Source organism: Protopterus annectens, chromosome 7.part1, assembly GCF_019279795.1.
Source record: "Protopterus annectens isolate FY-2018-M chromosome 7.part1, PAN1.0, whole genome shotgun sequence".
NCBI lineage: Eukaryota > Metazoa > Chordata > Ceratodontiformes > Protopteridae > Protopterus > Protopterus annectens.
The window spans coordinates 354,524,606-354,541,630 of NC_056740.1; the positions used below are offsets into that span (position 1 = coordinate 354,524,606).

Here is a 17,025-nt window from a genome sequence, read left to right on the forward strand (position 1 = left end):
TCTTCTACAGCATCTGGCATCTGTAAAAAAGTTATTAAGTTGCCTGGGGTACACAGTAAATGAAAAGAAATCAAAACTAGTGCCCTCGCAAGAGATTATATTCCTGGGTGCCAGCTTGAACACAACGGCCCAGATGGCTTATCTCACACCAGACAAACAAGGACAACTGACTCAATACTTTCAATTGATGGCAACAAAGACCCAGCTCCCTGCAAGAAAAATTCTGCAGGCCTTGGGTTACATGGCATCCTGCATACTACTAATTCCATATGCCAGACTGCATATGAGGAAACTACAATGGTACCTAAAGAATGTATGGTCTCAACACTGTCAAAGTTTGGAAACAGTTATACCACTAATCCCTTGCCTTCAACAGGAGTTTCAGTGGTGGGCTCAAGCTTGTCACCTCAACAAGGGGCAGCCTTTTACACAACCCTCAGCCAGGCAAACACTGACAATGGATGCATCGGATTACGCCTGGGGAGCACACTTGGCAGGCAAATGTATTCAGGGCAGGTAGACCGCAGAACAAAGGCATCTTCACATCAATCAAAAAGAGATGCTAGCTGTACAAAATGCGATTATAGCTTTCAAGGACCTGCTGCATCCAGGACAACTACTACTAAAGACAGACAACACCACAGTTATGTGGTACATAAACAAGCAAGGGGGCACTCACTCCAACCCCCTATGCAGACAAGCTATGACCTTATGGAACACAGCTATAAACCTTCAAGTTCATCTGCAAGCGCAATTCCTGCCAGGAGAGAAAAACACAATGGCAGACGACTTAAGCAGAAACATCATGGATCCCCACGAATGGGAGTTGAATCCACAAATATTCAGAATGATAACACAGAATTGGTGGAGCCCGGACATAGATCTGTTTGCATCCCCAATAAACTACCAGCTACAAAAATTCTGCACAAGGAGTTACCATCCACAAGCATGAAAAGTGGATTCCCTCTCATTCAGCTGGAAGAACCTACAAGTATACGCTTTCCCACCACTACCTCTCCTGCCAATCCTGCCAAAGGTACTCATAGAAGCCAGGCAGGAAGAGCCAAAGATGATCCTGATTGCACCAGACTGGCCACGCCAGCACTGGTGCCCAGTCTTAAGGAGCTTAGCACAAAAACCACCCTGGATTTTGCCTCAAATCCCACATATGCTGACTCAGCACAACAAACAAATACTACACAGCCAGCTAAGGACCTTAAAACTAGCTGCATGGAAGATTCCTTAGTCAAGCAAGCAATGCCTCTCTCCAAAGCAGTTATGGATGTCATTTTGGAGGCCAGAAGGCCTAGTACCAGGAAAGCCTATTCGAATAAATGGAAGAGATTCTGTGCCTGGAACCAAGCCCACAGCCTTGACCCTCTTGTCCCAAACATTCCTCAGATACTACAATATGTAGCTGAGATGCTGGATGAAGGACTTTCCTCATTTTCCACCAGGGCAGGGTATCTTTACTAACTAACCCTACTTTTATGCCAAAGGTGGTATCCATTATGGCTCTAAACCAAACTATTCACCTGCCAACTTTTTATCCTAAACCACAGAATAAAGGAGAGAGACTACTGCACTCTTTGGACATTCACAAGCAGTTACGCTTGTACTTGGACAAAACCAAAGCTTTCAGAAAATCTGAGCAATTATTGGTAGCATATGCTGCAGGAGCACAGGGAAAAGCCATTTCAAAACAGACTATTTCAAAATGGATAGGACATTGTATACGTTTCTGCTACATATACCATGGAAAACCTGTACCTAGCAGCATTAGATCTCACTCCACCAGGGCAACAGCCACTTCAACTGCCTACCTCAGAGGAGTACATACCAAGGATATTTTAGAAGCAGCAACTTGGAGTTCTGTACACACCTTCACCAAGCATTACCATCTGCCTCTGTACTCTAAATCCAGAGCTGACTTCGCCACTGCAGTGCTGCAGGGCCTTATAGCCACCCCAAATGCCTTATAGCACCAGCCACCCTTCCTCAGCTTTGGGATTCTACCCAAGTGTAATGACTGCAGCAGTGTAACACGATGAACATAGTACAGTTTTGTACCTACCATAAATGTAGATGTTCGAGTGTAGACACTGCTGCAGTCCAGGTTACCCTCCCACCTTCCCCTCTTACTGGCTGGTACGTACCTATGTCTTCTACTCTTACTACCTATGGGGAGTATTTGCTGGTAGCTGTAAGTTGTTTTTTGCTTTTCTTATGTATGTTTTATTAGCAATTGGAATTGCCTACATATTTAGAGGCACCTGACATCTGGGGCAAGAAAGACTGAAGAAAATGGTGTATGCTGCATCTTATATACCCCTGTTGCACTGACGTCAGGGAGGAGGCGACAGCAACCGACACCGGACCAAGACTTTGGAACTCTGGCTGACTGCGGGGACCGCCTGACGGCAGGATAACCCAAGTGTAATGACTGCAGCAGTGTCTACACTCGAACATCTACATTTATGGTAGGTACAAAACTGTACTTTGTTTATTGGCCAGGGGCACAGGAGTTAGTTTTCAGCTTTTTCTGTCTGCTGTAAGCATCTGTTTGCTGTGAGCATCATTCTACCTTCCCCAGGGATGATGCTAAACTGTGAACAGAAAATGATTGATTTTAGTAATTGGCTTAGTTTCTTGTGTGACTCCAGGGGAATCCAGTATCTATCAGCATGGAAACCCATGGTTAACAGACCACTTTGCTTTGCCAAGGATGGTCTGCACTTGTCCTCCATGGGCTTTCAAGTACTGGGTAAACCTTTATCAATCCCCTTGCAACCTTTTTTAGGCAATGTAAAAATGACAAAAGTACCAACATAGCAAAAAAAAAAAACTTAAAGCAACCTAATGCTAGGGGACTTAAGAAAATCCACACCCTGCAAGCTGTCTTCACTCTGGAGAATATCGACATCTGTGCTGTTACCAAGACTTTGTATAAAGCTGCAGAAAGTACTGTGGCAGTGAAAGACTACGGTGCTTTCCATACATTACACCAACAGCTACAGGTGGAGGTGTCTCAGATTGTGGTAGCAGCAAATAACAACTGTGGGTTGTTTAAACATGATGATGCCCTGGAGTTCTTCCATGTCCAAGTCTCGATACACAAGGTTCCCTACCATGTACGGGCCAGCTACAGGTCACCCTGTGACCCATGAAACTCAAGTCTTACTTAGACCTACTAGAGGTGCTCACCATACAACCATATACCCTATTCATGGGAGACTGTAACTGTCCATTTATAGACTGGGAAACCTACACTGCATGTAACTCCGTTTCCTGGACTTCATCAGCACAAGCACCCTGGACCAGATAGTACACTGTCCAACCAGAGGATTAAGCATATTTGGACCTAGGCGTTACCAATATTGAAGAACATTGAGAGATGGTCACCATGACTATGGATGAGGGGAAAATAGTGCATACCATTTACCTTCACCTGGCCAAGGCATTCAGTACAGTACCCCACTCAGGTATTGTTGATAAATTCTCATAACTAGGCATAAATGCCTACACAAGTCGCTGAATTGCCTGATGGCTCACAGATAGGACCTGAGAAGTCAGGATCGGTGAGACCACCTCCACCTAGAGACCTGTCACCAGTGCAGTACTCCAAGCTTTGTGTTGGACCTGCTTCTGTTTGCCATCTACTTTTTAGAAGTCGAAGCTAATGTCAGAGGTGTCTGCCTCACAAAGTTCGCAGATGGCTGTAAATTGAGACCTGTCATAGTTTCACCCCACAACACTGGCATTCTACAAGAGGGTCTAATGCAAACAAATGATTGCTGTGAAAGCCACACATTAAAACTCAGTGTAAAGAAAAGCATTATAGTGCCCTTTAGGAAAGCGTCCAACCCCTGAAAGGTTGGCCCAGTAGTTGGGGATCTGGGAACATATGTAGATAGTAATTTGGCATTCAACCAAATCATTCTCTGTTGCCCAGCTCATAAGTTAGGGTATGGTATCCAGGTATAAGGAAGTAATAGTGCCACTCTACTCAGCCTCATCATTGAGTACAGTATCCCCTTTGGCGTGTACCTAGCTATGCACTTGAAGCAGTTGGAATGGCCTAAAAGATTCCTCACTTGGAGAATCCAGGGTATGATTTCCCTGTCCTACACATATCACTTTAAGGTCCTGTCTCTGTACTTAGTCTCTTACAGGTTATTGAGAGGAAATCTATGTCTAGCATATAAGGCGTCCTTGGATCAAGCTCTGATGGATCTCTTGCATATCCACAAGGCAAACTGCACCAGAAACACTAGATCGAAGAACATGACCTTTGTCTGCAATATAAATAGATCCTGCTGGAGGAATCAACATGTGTTTCAAAGGATCCCCTCACTAAGGAATAAGCTCCCCAAACTTGTTCAGAAGAAAGCTTGATCACTGAATGGGAAATCGCAAATTCATCCCAGGCCTAGCCCCCATATCTCTGATGGACCATGGTCAACAGTAAATAAATTAATCCCCAACTAACGTCTGCACCCCCCCCAACACACACACACACACACACACACACACACACACAAAAATGATAGCTACCTGTTATAACATACCCCACTATGTAGGTGTTCAGGGAACTCTAGGACAAAACTGGGTTAGGTTGCACAGCTAGGCTTGCTAAGACCTTTGGTGGTCATTAGCCAAGTATAACCCTGTTCATGCGTACCTTCACTAAGCACTGCTCTAAATGTAGGCCATCCATCCCTGAAGTAGTCCTCCTGCTTTTCCAGCTCTTTCCAAATTTCATGGTTGTTTTTGAGGTGGTGCTTTTGATTTGTTTCATCTACTTCAAGTAGTTCCTCAGATTAAGAGCTGACAGATGTGTATCCATCACATTAGCTGATCTGTAAGTGAGCTCAGTGGCTGCTTAATAGTAACTATTTAAGCTTAGTAAATGGGATGTTAGTCATTTGAACCACTGATGAATCTGTTGGGCATATACCCTCCCTGTTGTTGAGATGAGGAGCATATTTTTTTCACTGACCATTGGTATCTCATTTAAAACCTAAATTAGAGAGTCACAGTGCAGTAAGCAATCTAGCCTTCATTTGTTGCCTTGTTGAAGAATAGGATTTCTTATGCATTGATTAAGGGTGATCATTTTGCCTTTTTTTATTTGTTATCCTAGTAAGTGCACAGGACTGGAAACCTTTTTCAGGAAAGATGAGGGCTATTCAAAATGAACAATAGGTTATTTATTTTACATAAATGGTAATACAGTTCATAACAAAATCAGTATGTTAAATAATTATTAAGAAATGTATATTGTAATACTGTTCATTCCACAATCGACGTTAGAAAGGTTTTATTAAACCAAAGTGTGAGAGGTTGTATGGTTTTAAGAAACACAATAATGCAATAGTAAGAGTAAGTATGCAGTACAGGATTGGTTTGGTTAGTAATAGAGAGATGTCTTATATATACAGAGAAGAAATCAAGTAAATGTGAAGTGTTTAGTGTGAGACATAATAAGGTTACACAAATAGGAGTGTGTGGCTTTGCTGGGATAGGGTAATGTTGCTTTTAAGAGATTTGTAGGTTGATGGAACCTTTAATTTCTTGTCTCAGCTTGTTTCCCTTTAGACCTCTTTTTGACCATTGTAGTACAAGTAAAACAATTTTTGAAAGCCATTTTGCATGTGAGACCACCCAGGAAACTAATGCTTCTGCAATGGGAACTGCTCTTTTTATTGATGAACTAACCCTACTTCCCTTTGAGTCAGTAGCCCTTGCTCCTCTTTTATGTTTCTGTAATGGAAAACATATTTTTTGTATCTATAACCTGCCATGCAAGTGTCTGGTACAGGCTGTTAAAGTCTCCACCATGACATTCTGGTCAACTCATTGTACTACTGTCTGATATGTGATGAGTCGTACTGCAGCAGTGATTCTCATGATAACAGCTGGCACAAAGGAGTAAAGTTCTGCATCCATCCTAGGCAACCAGAGTTTGACTTGCACATGTAGCACCTGTTGTAGCTGACTTGGGGCAAGAGAGAAGTCTTAAGGCTTAACCTTCACTGTCTTATGGGGGGGGGGGCATATATCCAAACACATACTGTGGTAGAATCCGTAGGGGAGACCCAGTGCTCACGCACAGGTTCTTTTTAGGAGGAGCAGGGCCTCCATTACATTGCATGTGGAAGTGTGAATGTTAGTTGCAATGTTTGTTATACACAATCCCATGGAGCATGTGCAGAGGACTTACAGGGCTAAGTCAAAGGAAAACCCCAGATGGCTGCTTGAATGATGGCTCCCAAAGTCAAGTCTCACCAACTGAGTAAGAGGGGATGGTTTGATACCAGAAAGGTTAATGTTCAGGAATCAGTAGGTTGAAAAACAAGGAGGGAATCTTTATGATAACCATAATCTTAATTCTTGAGTCATCACTGTTAAAGATCAAACTTCATTCTCCAAAGTAATGATTCTTACATTATAGCTAGTGAAGTAGCATACGCTGCACCTTCAATAAGGAAACATCTTCCCTGCCTGTGTCTTATGGGTGGCTCCTAGCAGCACATTTGTTTGTGACTTTTCAAAGTTCCAAAAACAAAAAATTCATGAAAAAGAAATTAAATGTATCCTGGTGACATCTGCAGCTTGGAGAGAGTCACCCAAGAAGGAGACATCTAAAAGCAGCAGAAGTAAGGCCAGGAAGGTCAGACAGGTCTGCTGCAAGTTATTGAGCACTTTATCGAATCCCATTTCATCGACTCCACTTCTTTGAATCTCATTATATCAAACTCCCGGAACTACAGAAAGGAAACACCGGGAAAGGAACCACTTTGCCACCATGGTGAACTTTGCCCTTCTTCCACTGTTGTGCGATCTCGTAGTTGGTATATTTAGTTACCGGGGTGTGGGAGGTGAAACCCCTAACTAAATATACCAACTATGAGATTGCACGACAGTGGAGAAAGGGCAAAGTTCACCATGGTGAACTTTGCCCTTCCTCCACTATCGTGCAATCTCGTAGTTGGTATATTTAGTTGTGGGGGAGGCAAAACCCCTTACTTGGAGGGTTTTTTGTTTTTCTGTTTGTTTTGTCCTGGTGGTGGAGTGGTTCCTTTCCTGGGGTTTCCTTTTCATAGTTCCACGAGTTCAATATAATGAGATTCGAAGAAGTGAAGTCGATGAAATGGGATAATTTGGCATAAATTTGGTCAGACATCTGTCTGGTAGCATAATGCCACATATGTGAAGGATCATACTGCACAGTGATCTTGCATGCGTACACAACTTTTCTTTGTGTTAAGTACCATGCACAGCTGTATTGTGTATGAATAACAGATTCATTTTTGCAAGATAGACTCCATCCCTCTTGCCCACTCCTACTATGTTCGTTGAGCTTGCTTACACACACACATACATATATATATATATATATATATATATATATATATATATATATATATATATACACACACACACACACACACACACACACACACACACACACGTACATAATTAAGCTACTTCCATTTTTTTCTTGCTCTTTCAGGTCAGTTGTACCGTATGCATGTAGTTGATGTATGAGGTTTGTAACGCAGATATATTTTCACAAAACATTTGTCAGTCTGCTATGCTCTACATATATATATATATATATATATATATATATATATATTTTTTTTTTTTTTTTTAAGTTTTCGTACTGTTTCCCCATTGATAGCTGCATATAGCTACATGTTTATGCATTTTGCAGTCACTTTCTGGTTTCTCTGGCTCTCTTCACCTACCACAGAAACATTAAATGGGTACAGTCTCATGCTACATGTCCTTTTCTAGGGGAAATAAATAAAAAGAGATAGCAGGAACTGCCCTCGTATAACTAGGCTGTCTTTTAACCTTCATGACTCAGGATTGAAAACACACACACACACACACACACACACACACACACACACACAAAAAAGAAGTCATCATTTACCAACTGCCCTGCTGAGTAAAAAGACCCTCAGAGCTTTAGAGAAATGTAGTTGCTTCTTAACTAAACTTTCCTGTCATGTACATCTTCTTTTTTCTTTTCTTCAAGATTTTATTTTAAAATGTTCTAGTCTGGAAATGCCTTGTGGGTATGTACCAGACCTGACATTTTTGTTACTTTTTTATGAACTACTCTTGATTATCTTTATAAGCATGCAGGTTTTGAAACTCTAGCGAGGCAGTGACTTGTTTTGTCTAGCTATGCCTCTTCCTGTGCATTTGTCAGCCTTCCTTGCTTCTCTGTCATGCAGTGCTTGTATACATTTTTAATCTAATTCTACACCAAGTTGCTTCTTGTTTCTGTTGTTGCTCTTCTTGTGTGTTCATTAAATTTTTGAAACTGTAATCTTTGAAAACAAGCAGTGCGGAAAACACCTGCTAGCTGAAAGATTCGGCAGCAGTTGTCAGTCAAGACATTCTCCGAGATCTCCGATTAGGTAATGTTTAACTGTAAACTGAAGTAGATGCCTTATTCGTAAGAAGCATCTTTAGATTTATTGGTAAATCTTTGCAGAACTGCAAATATAAATATTTTCTATTACTTCTAGTGTGAGAAAACGCAGGTTTTGCTTCTGGAGATTAAGGATAAATTTCGAAGGACAGAAGAGGAAAAACAATCTGTGACAGAGGAGCTCAGTCAGTGTAAAGAAAACCTGAAGCTGCTTCAAGAAAAAGAACATAGTGTGAGTCATTAATGAATGCTTTTCATCGCCTTATTGAATGGCAACATATTTTGCAGTCATTGCAATTGCTTTATACTGTCTAACTAATATTTTACATTTGCTTACAGAAAACCTGTTAGTACTTGTTTTAAGTTGCGTTAGAAAGCTACTTCATGAATATGCATCACCAAGAAGTGGTCTGTTGTAGGATCTTGAAACGGGTATTTCCCTACTTTGCAACTTTTGAAATACATTTTTTATGTAATTATATTTATTGTATAAAAATGAAAGATACAGCAGTAATAGTGTATTATACATACAACCAGACTAAATAAAATAAGTATGGTAAAAAGGGATGCACTTTTACAATGGCCTACATATGAAGTTTAAAAAGCCACTTCTGTTAAAAAAAAAAAAAAAAAAAAAAAAAAAAAGATGGTACGTTTGGGACTTCCTAAAATAGGTTTCAGAGCTGCATACCTGAAAAGGGAAAGGAAGCTGATCCCAGAGGGCCAGATCCAGTTAAGCAAAAAAAGAAAAAAGTTTGTCTCAATATTTCAAGTACATTGTTGAAAAGTTAGCAACCTCTCTGTCTCCTGATTATCCAAGAGACCTGCCCAAAACATAGAACATCTTTGAAGTAAGGAAAGCCCAGGTTGTGTAAGGCCTACAACGAAATGAAATTCTTAAATGTAGACTTTGCTACCTCCTGCAGTTTGTGCAAGTGCCATTATAAAGGAATGATACGACATGCCTAAGAACTTTCAGTCATTACTCTGGCTCTGGGATTTTGTACCCTTGCTGTGGTGGGTCCCAGTGGGAAAGCCCAAGTTAAACAGGGTACTATAGTTGTCTAGGTAAGAAGAAATCATGCACTGCTACAAGAATCAATGTCACAAGATCTGATAAAGAAATGTGGTTCCAGGTCTGTGCAGTGTTCAGATGAAAATGTGACTTTTCAGCAAGAGTATGACACATGGGCCCTTCAGAGTACATCCTTCATCAGGACGTGAGCTATAAATTCCAGTTTCTTCATCTGTATATATTGTAAAAATGGGAAGGAGAGGAAAATGCAGTGAATGAACTGTAGCATGCACCGGGTTTGTTTCAGTAGTTTGGCTGACACTTACCCATCCATTGAAGGAATAATTCCAAGCAGTTTTAAAGAATGCTAACATCTGACACAGAATCTTTCATTCAGGAGAGGTAGACTTCAGTATGATTAGCTCATGTTTGATAATTCGAGTTCATAGGTTCATAGATTAGTACTAAGCTAACTGCCCTTTCGAGCCATTTTAAGCCTAGCCAATTATCCCTTGTGAGACTCGAACCTTGCACCTTGTGTTTGTAAGGCAAACACCGTAACCATTAGGCCACCCTCCCAACCTTCTTTTAGGTGGTGGGGGGTGGAGTAAGTACACCATAAACAGCATTGACTTATTACTTCGCACTCCTGCTGTCAAAGAAATTAACCCCTGAAACCACCTACTTTGAGTGACCCAAAAAGTAAGAGGCAAATTACTCAGCAACAGTGCTTGAGAAACTGCAGTCTGATTCAAGCATTCACTCATAGTACCATGATTAAAGATGAAATAAGCAGCTGGGATCAAGGACAGAGATACAGTATAACCTTTGATCTCAGGCTGTAACGAGATCACTGACAACTTGAGTGTGTATTGGTGCTATGCATGAATCTAAAAAACAGAATGACATGGGTCGAATATGTAATGAAATTTTAAGTATGGATACTTCTGTATGTTTACCACACTCAATAGGCTTACCTCTAGAAAGATAAGAACCTGGACAGTAGTCTGCAGAAGGTTCAGATCCAAAGATCTCTTGAGAATGGGAGCTAGTCATTACTTCTTTTAATGCAGATGGACATACCCCATTCTCAAAGAAGATCAAACTTTCTTAAGAATATCTGGCCTAAATCTAACTAGAAAGGGAAGGTGTTGATGAAACTGTGGGGAAAGGGGCGCGATGAAAGATATAGCTAGACTAGGATTTTGGATGCAAGTTTTTAAGGAGAAATAGTAACAGCCATACAGAATTCATAGAGTAGCAGCAAGTATTCTAAGAACTAAGCCAGCAAGGGAATTGAGGGAAGCAGATTTTAGAAAAAGTGGTGTCTGCAAGTACGGGTAGAGAAAAATAAGCAAGAGGAAGCTTGAATTTACTGGTTGAAATTAGCAAAGAAATGCAAGTGTTGTAAACAAACATTTCTTGAGTGGAAAAGTAATGGAGTAGGATGAAGTTAACCTGGAGTTTGGACTGCAGGTTAGATACTGCCTTTTTATGAGAGACTGATAAGGGCTCAAAGAACGAGGGATATGAAACTAAGTATTGATAGAAAAGGGGTGTGTGTGTGTGTGTGTGTGTGTGTGTGTATGTATGTATGTGTGTGTGTGTGTATGTGTATGTATATATATATATATGTATGTATATATATGTATATATATAAAAAAAAGTGTATGTATTTGTGGATTTATGGGTTCATAGGTTGGTACTAGGCTATCGGCCCTAGGAGCCTATACAAGCCTAGCCATAACAATTCCCTGGCTGTTTCTTCCCACAATATTTACTTCCCTGGACCCCTGTCTAGCAGGGCGACTGACAAGATCCCCGGGGTGAATTACTTAACTCCCATCCAATTGTTAAGGTTCCTTTTGAAGAGGGCCAAAGAGGCACTCTGCTTGACATGTATGGGCAGTCTATTTTAGAGTCTGGGAAGTCTCTGGGTCAGGAACCTATCCCTCCAACATGTTTTGTTCATTGTGATGACAAGGTTTAGATCACTGAAGCATGCGTCTCTGAGGGATTGGGATTGCTTTAAGTGTAGCATGTCCAGCAGCTCTGGGTTTGACATGGCCTTGTATGTTAAGCAGAGATCGCCTCTGAGTTGATGATATGCGACAGAGTGTCGGAGGAGTTTTTTTAGCTGGTCAACAAAGATCATCTGCTTTAGTCCTGTGATTCTTTTAGTGAGGTATTTCTGCGGCCTTTCCACTTGTTGCAGATGTCTTGAGAGCTACATAACAAATGGGGTGTTGTATTCTATAATGGGTCTAATGACGGATGAGTACAGTGGGACAGTGACCTTCTTTTTTCTGGATGAAAAGCTCTTAGTGATGAGGTGTACCACATAGAAGGATTTCCTGACTGTTGTGGCAATGTGGTTATCGAAGGTGAGACCACTGTTCACCTGTGTCCCTAAGTCTCTTATCACACTTTCGGTGTTTAGTGTACTGCCACCTATGTGGTAATTCACGGGTACATGTTTTTTCCCAAAGGGGATAACTATACATTTCTTGGCATTGAGAGTGAGCCCATGGCTCTGGCACCAAGCATCTGTTTCTGTGAGACCCTTTTGTAGAATATCCACATCATTTGGGGATTCTGTAATGGCTTCCAGTTTGCAGTCATCTGCAAACTTTATTAGCCAGAGTCCCTTAGTGTTGGCCTGTACTTCAGAGAAGTAGATGCCAAAAAAGAGCGGTCCCAGGACTGAACCCTGAGGTACTCCACTTGTCTGGAGCTGGATTTGGAGTCGGCTACTTTTACAGTCTGGGTTCTGTCAGTAAGCCAGGTGGCAACCCATCGAGTGACGCAGGGATTAATGCCCAGCTTAGTAATTTATCTATGATTCCAGAGTTTGGAATGGTGTTGAAGTATTTGGCAAGGTCCAGATAGGCTGTGTGGACCACCTTACCCTTGTCCACGGTTCTGGAGACTGATTCGAAGAAGTCAGTCAGGTTCAGGAGACAAGATCTGCCCTTCACAAACCCAAACTGTGTGGGGTCCAGTGTTTGAAAGTTGCCAATGTCTTTGTGTATAACTTCCATGATAATACATTCCATGGCCTTGCAGATCAGGCTTGTCAGACTGATGGGGCGGTAGTTCCCGGGATCTAAGGTGGATCCCCCCTTGTGGGGTGGGATAACTGTAGCTGTGCACCACTCATTGGGCACGAAGCCTGAGGTGAGGCTATGATTAAACATGACACTTTGGTGAGGTGCCAGTTCATTTTGTAGTTCATGTAGTACACAGCCTGGGATGTCATCTGGTCCCATGGATGTTGTATTCTTAGCTTTGGAGAGTGTGTTTTTTACCTGTGTGGCCGTTATTACCGGAAGTTGGCAATCATTCGGTATTGAGATGGGCCCTTTAGGGGGTGAAGTTTGCACTGAATCGATCTCCGAGGATATTGGCAATATTCTTGGGATCAGTATATTTAATGCCATTCTGTTGTAGCTCAGAGCAGATCTGAACATTGCCATTTAAATTCTTGTCATAGCTATAGAATGCCCTAGGGTTGTCTTTGGAATCTTTGGCAATTTTAATTTCATAACTAGCTTTGGAGGATTTTATGAGGGATCTCAACTTCTTACTGAGGCTTGTAAGGGAGTTTTTTTGCATCCTGGGATTTTCCTCTTTTCTGCAACAGTTTCTTCCTTTTGTTGTAAAGTTTGTTTATGGCAAGGGACCACCAGATTGGCTTCCTTTTTTTGGAGGAGAGCATCGTGGTTCTCTTCGGGATGGCACGATTCATGCACGAGTGGATGTGCTTGTACAGTGCCATAGTGTAGGATTCAGCAGTCGAACTTTCAGTTCCCGTCTGCATGGGTGTCGTGAAGTTTCACTTCTGACTTGAGTCGCATGAAGTTGGCTTTGGAGAAGTTTTTTACGGAGGTTTCCTTACTGAGGGGTGGGGGTGGGATGTGGATGTCAAGGGGGGATTAGCTTATGGTCAGACCTGACCAACGAGGGGTGACCATAGGTGTGGAGCATCGATTTCCCATGTTGGTAATGACCAGGTATAGGATATTGGAGGCCCTGGTGGGACTAAGGATTAGTTGATCCAGGGCATTGGAATTTATGAATTCCAAGAACCACCATTGGGCAAAGGTGTTGGTACACGAGTAGTCTTCCCAGTTAATGGGAGGGTAGTTGAAATTACCCAGTATTAGGGTGTTTGGTTGTATCTTAATATTTTCTAATATGTTCAGAAAGGTGTAGTGAGAATCTTGGGGCATGGTGGGGGATCTGTAACAAGCTACAGTTTGGATTGCAGTCTTACGTAGTGTTAGTTGCATCTGGAGAATTTCAGATGCATTATGTTGGGCAACTAGCCTGGTGTTGTGAATATGGATACTCCTCCACCTTTAGTGTTTTGGTCCTGGTTTGGTGGCCAAAAAGTGCAGTAAGAGTTGCAGCCAGGTATTGCATGGGTGCTGTCTGGAGCCTTGAACCAGGTCTCAGTTACTGCACAGATATCTATGTTCTCCATTTTTTTTAGGAGTGCCTTGAGAGAGTGCATTTTGAGGTTTAGACTTCTGGCATTGAGTAGCATTGCCTTCAGATTTTGCATGCTTGTACCTGTTACGGTGGTGGTTTTGTCCTTTAAACTTTGCCTAAAAAACGCACTATAGGGGTGGCAACAGCCTTAGCCAGTAACCTGAATCCCAGGGCGACAAGTGCAGACCATCTCTGGCAAAGCATCGTGGTCTGTCGATCATGTCGTCCCAGGCAGACAGATACTGGATCCCCTTTGAATGACACCAGAAGCTTAGCCAATTGTTGAAGTCAGTCATTTTGTCTTTCTACTGTGGTATCATTCTGGGCGAAGGCAGGATGCTACTCAGGGCTAGGGTCATACCTGCCTGGGCCACATGATCCGAGAGCTCTTCCATGTCTCTTTTCAGTAGTCCAGGGAGATACGTCTCAAGTCATTCACTCCAACATGGACAATGACAGATTCATATTTGTACTTGTTGTGGAGAGACTTGAGTGCATGTGTTATGTGGCGGATCCTGGCACCCAACAGGCAGCTGACTGTAATTTTCTTTTTGTTCATCCTGGTGTGTGGGACATCAGTGTGCCTGACTATAGAGTCAGCTATGACTAAAGTCTTGGATACATTGTCTTGCCTTAAGGGCTGTTGTTGGGTGGCACACTGGTGTTGAGCTATGTGACACTTTGGTTGTGATTGGTGTTTGCGTTTCAGCTGTGGAGGTCCTTGTTGCTTGGGCAGGTTACTGTTAAGGGCCTCCACATATGTGGTTTAGTGTTGCTATGTGTGGGTTTAGAAGGTCTGTGTGTTGCTTGAGGTGTAGTGCGGGTGTTAACCTTCTCCTCTTGACTGTCTAGCACAATCTTGGGTAGAAAGAGCTTTGCTTGCAGTTTGGCTATGTAAGTGCATCTCTCGCAGGTTGTAGTGTTGGATGGTAGGAGGAAAGGGTTGTCTGTGTACATGAGGCAATTGCTGCATTGCCACAGTATGCCCAGATTCACCAGGTGGACAGGAGAAATCACTGGAAGCTGACCCTTGGACATGCCTGGATTGGTGCTTTTTTTTGTAAAGTACAAGAGCTGTTTTCCCTTACCTTAACAAGGTACTTTGCAAATTATAGGCTGTTTAGTGCCTACTATTAAATTATCCTTATTAACAAGGAGAGTTAAGTGCTTGTATCAGTTTAAGACTTCCTGGTGCTTTCCAGCAGGTTTTAAAGCAAGTGCTAGTCACAGGGATGCTTAAAGGTAAGATGAAAAAAGTGGTTTATCCTAAACACTGCAGTGTGCATTAGAGGAGTTAGATAAGTTTTACCTGTCTAAAAAGTTAAGTTTTAGTGGAGTCACTATTTTTAAAACAGCAAGATAGATTGAAAGGGGGTGGTCACTTGTATTCTGGTACAATGGAATATAGTAGGATGGCCAATAAATGTAAATAGTTGAAGGGAATTGATTTTACAAAATGATAATTTTGTGTTTACTCACACAAGCAGATATATGGTCAAATTAACAAAGGGGAAGGCAACTAGAAAGACAGTGGTGTTTAAGAACACTACAGTAACCAGGTGGGAAGGTGGGTAAAAAAAATTTCTGCCTGACTCACAAAAGACAGAGCTGTGGTCTCTTTTCAAGTTTTAATATGCAGTTAAAAGCAAAATACAAGTAAAACATAATGTAAATAAAACAAATCATAGTATTGAAAATAGAAAAAGGCAATAAAGTAATACAACAAATAAAAAGCAAGCCAACCTTTCCCCCACAGCAAAGTGTAGCAGAGTCTGGGTGAGCCTTTCTTGTAAAGCTCTGAAATGTTTTATTTTACCCCTTAAATAGAAGGTTTAGTTCCTAGCCCCACCCTCTCAGTTCACAGATGATTAACCTTAACTGACCTGTTCTGTTGACCTATATTAAATTCTACCGGACTCACAAGAGACAGAGCTGTGGTCTCTTTTCAAGTTTTAATATGCAGTTAAAAGCAGAATACAAGTAAAACACAAGGTAAATAAAACAAATCACAGTATTCAAAATATATATGTGTGTGTGTGTGTGTGTGTGTGTGTGTGTGTGTGTGTGTGTGTGTGTGTGTGTGTGTGTGTGTGTATATATATATATATATATATATATATATATATATATATATATATACACATATATATGTAGTGTGAGAATTATACGAATCAACAAATGAAAACGAACCTGGTCACTATAAGAGAAACGCTTCTTCAAATCCAAAATAGCAGTTTATTGCGTTTCTCTTATAGTGACCAGGTTCGTTTTCATTTGTTTAACAGTTTCGGTTCGTGTTGTGTCAGTTTGAGTAATTATACGAATCAGCAAAAGGAAGTTGGAAAAGCTTAGCAAGAGAGATTGTAGATAGGAAAATTACAAAGAAATAATGAAAAGAAAAAGTTGGAGATGTATGTTTTCTTTTTAGAAATGTAATGAGTTTGCAAATTTTAAAAATTCCCTCCAGAATACTTTGCCATAAATGTCTTTGGGGAAGAGGTATTAGTAACTAAGGAAATTATTTTGATATGGGATAAAGGATCTGAATTGACTAGACATAGTAAGGTCTTACTAAGTCTAATGCTGTTCATTACCAAAAAACAATTACAAGAAAATGGAAATTAAAATGTAAACCAACCGTAATGAATATTGTCAGAAGACACACTATCTTACTGGCGTATGGGTAGTAGTGCCATGCTACCCCACCCTCTGGTAGTCTGTCAAAGCCCAGATCTCCACCCACTGCCTTTCTGCAAGTATGAAGAACCCATCACCTGGCAAGACTGGGACTGCCCTTCAGACAGACACACACACACCCGTTCAAGTTTTCTCATTTCACAGTAAGAGAAAGATCTCTGGAAGATGCTTTTCTGTCTGGATTACTTCAGCTATTAAACTCAAATAACAAACACCTTTGGGTTTTTATTTTCTCCCTCTGCCATTTCCTGTCAGTGATTGAATTGTGTAGTCTACTGATTTGCTTTTTTTTCCTCAGTGCAAAATTCTATGTACTTTTGAGTTTTATTTTTCTTACAGTATAAAAGTTGATACTGTTTACTTTAAG

General features: G+C 41.3%; 1 protein-coding gene across 10 annotated transcripts in view; it reads left to right on the forward strand.

Annotated features, from left to right (window-relative positions):
- LOC122807767 (sarcolemma associated protein) overlaps nucleotides 1-17,025 on the forward strand; it is a 2,306,558-nt gene that overhangs the window by 2,074,345 nt on the left and 215,188 nt on the right. For all 10 annotated transcript variants that reach the window (XM_044078786.1, XM_044078776.1, XM_044078778.1 and 7 more), the window contains one exon: nucleotides 8,550-8,684. In XM_044078786.1, coding sequence (XP_043934721.1) covers nucleotides 8,550-8,684 — 135 coding nt within the window. The remainder of the gene's footprint in view (nucleotides 1-8,549; nucleotides 8,685-17,025) is intronic.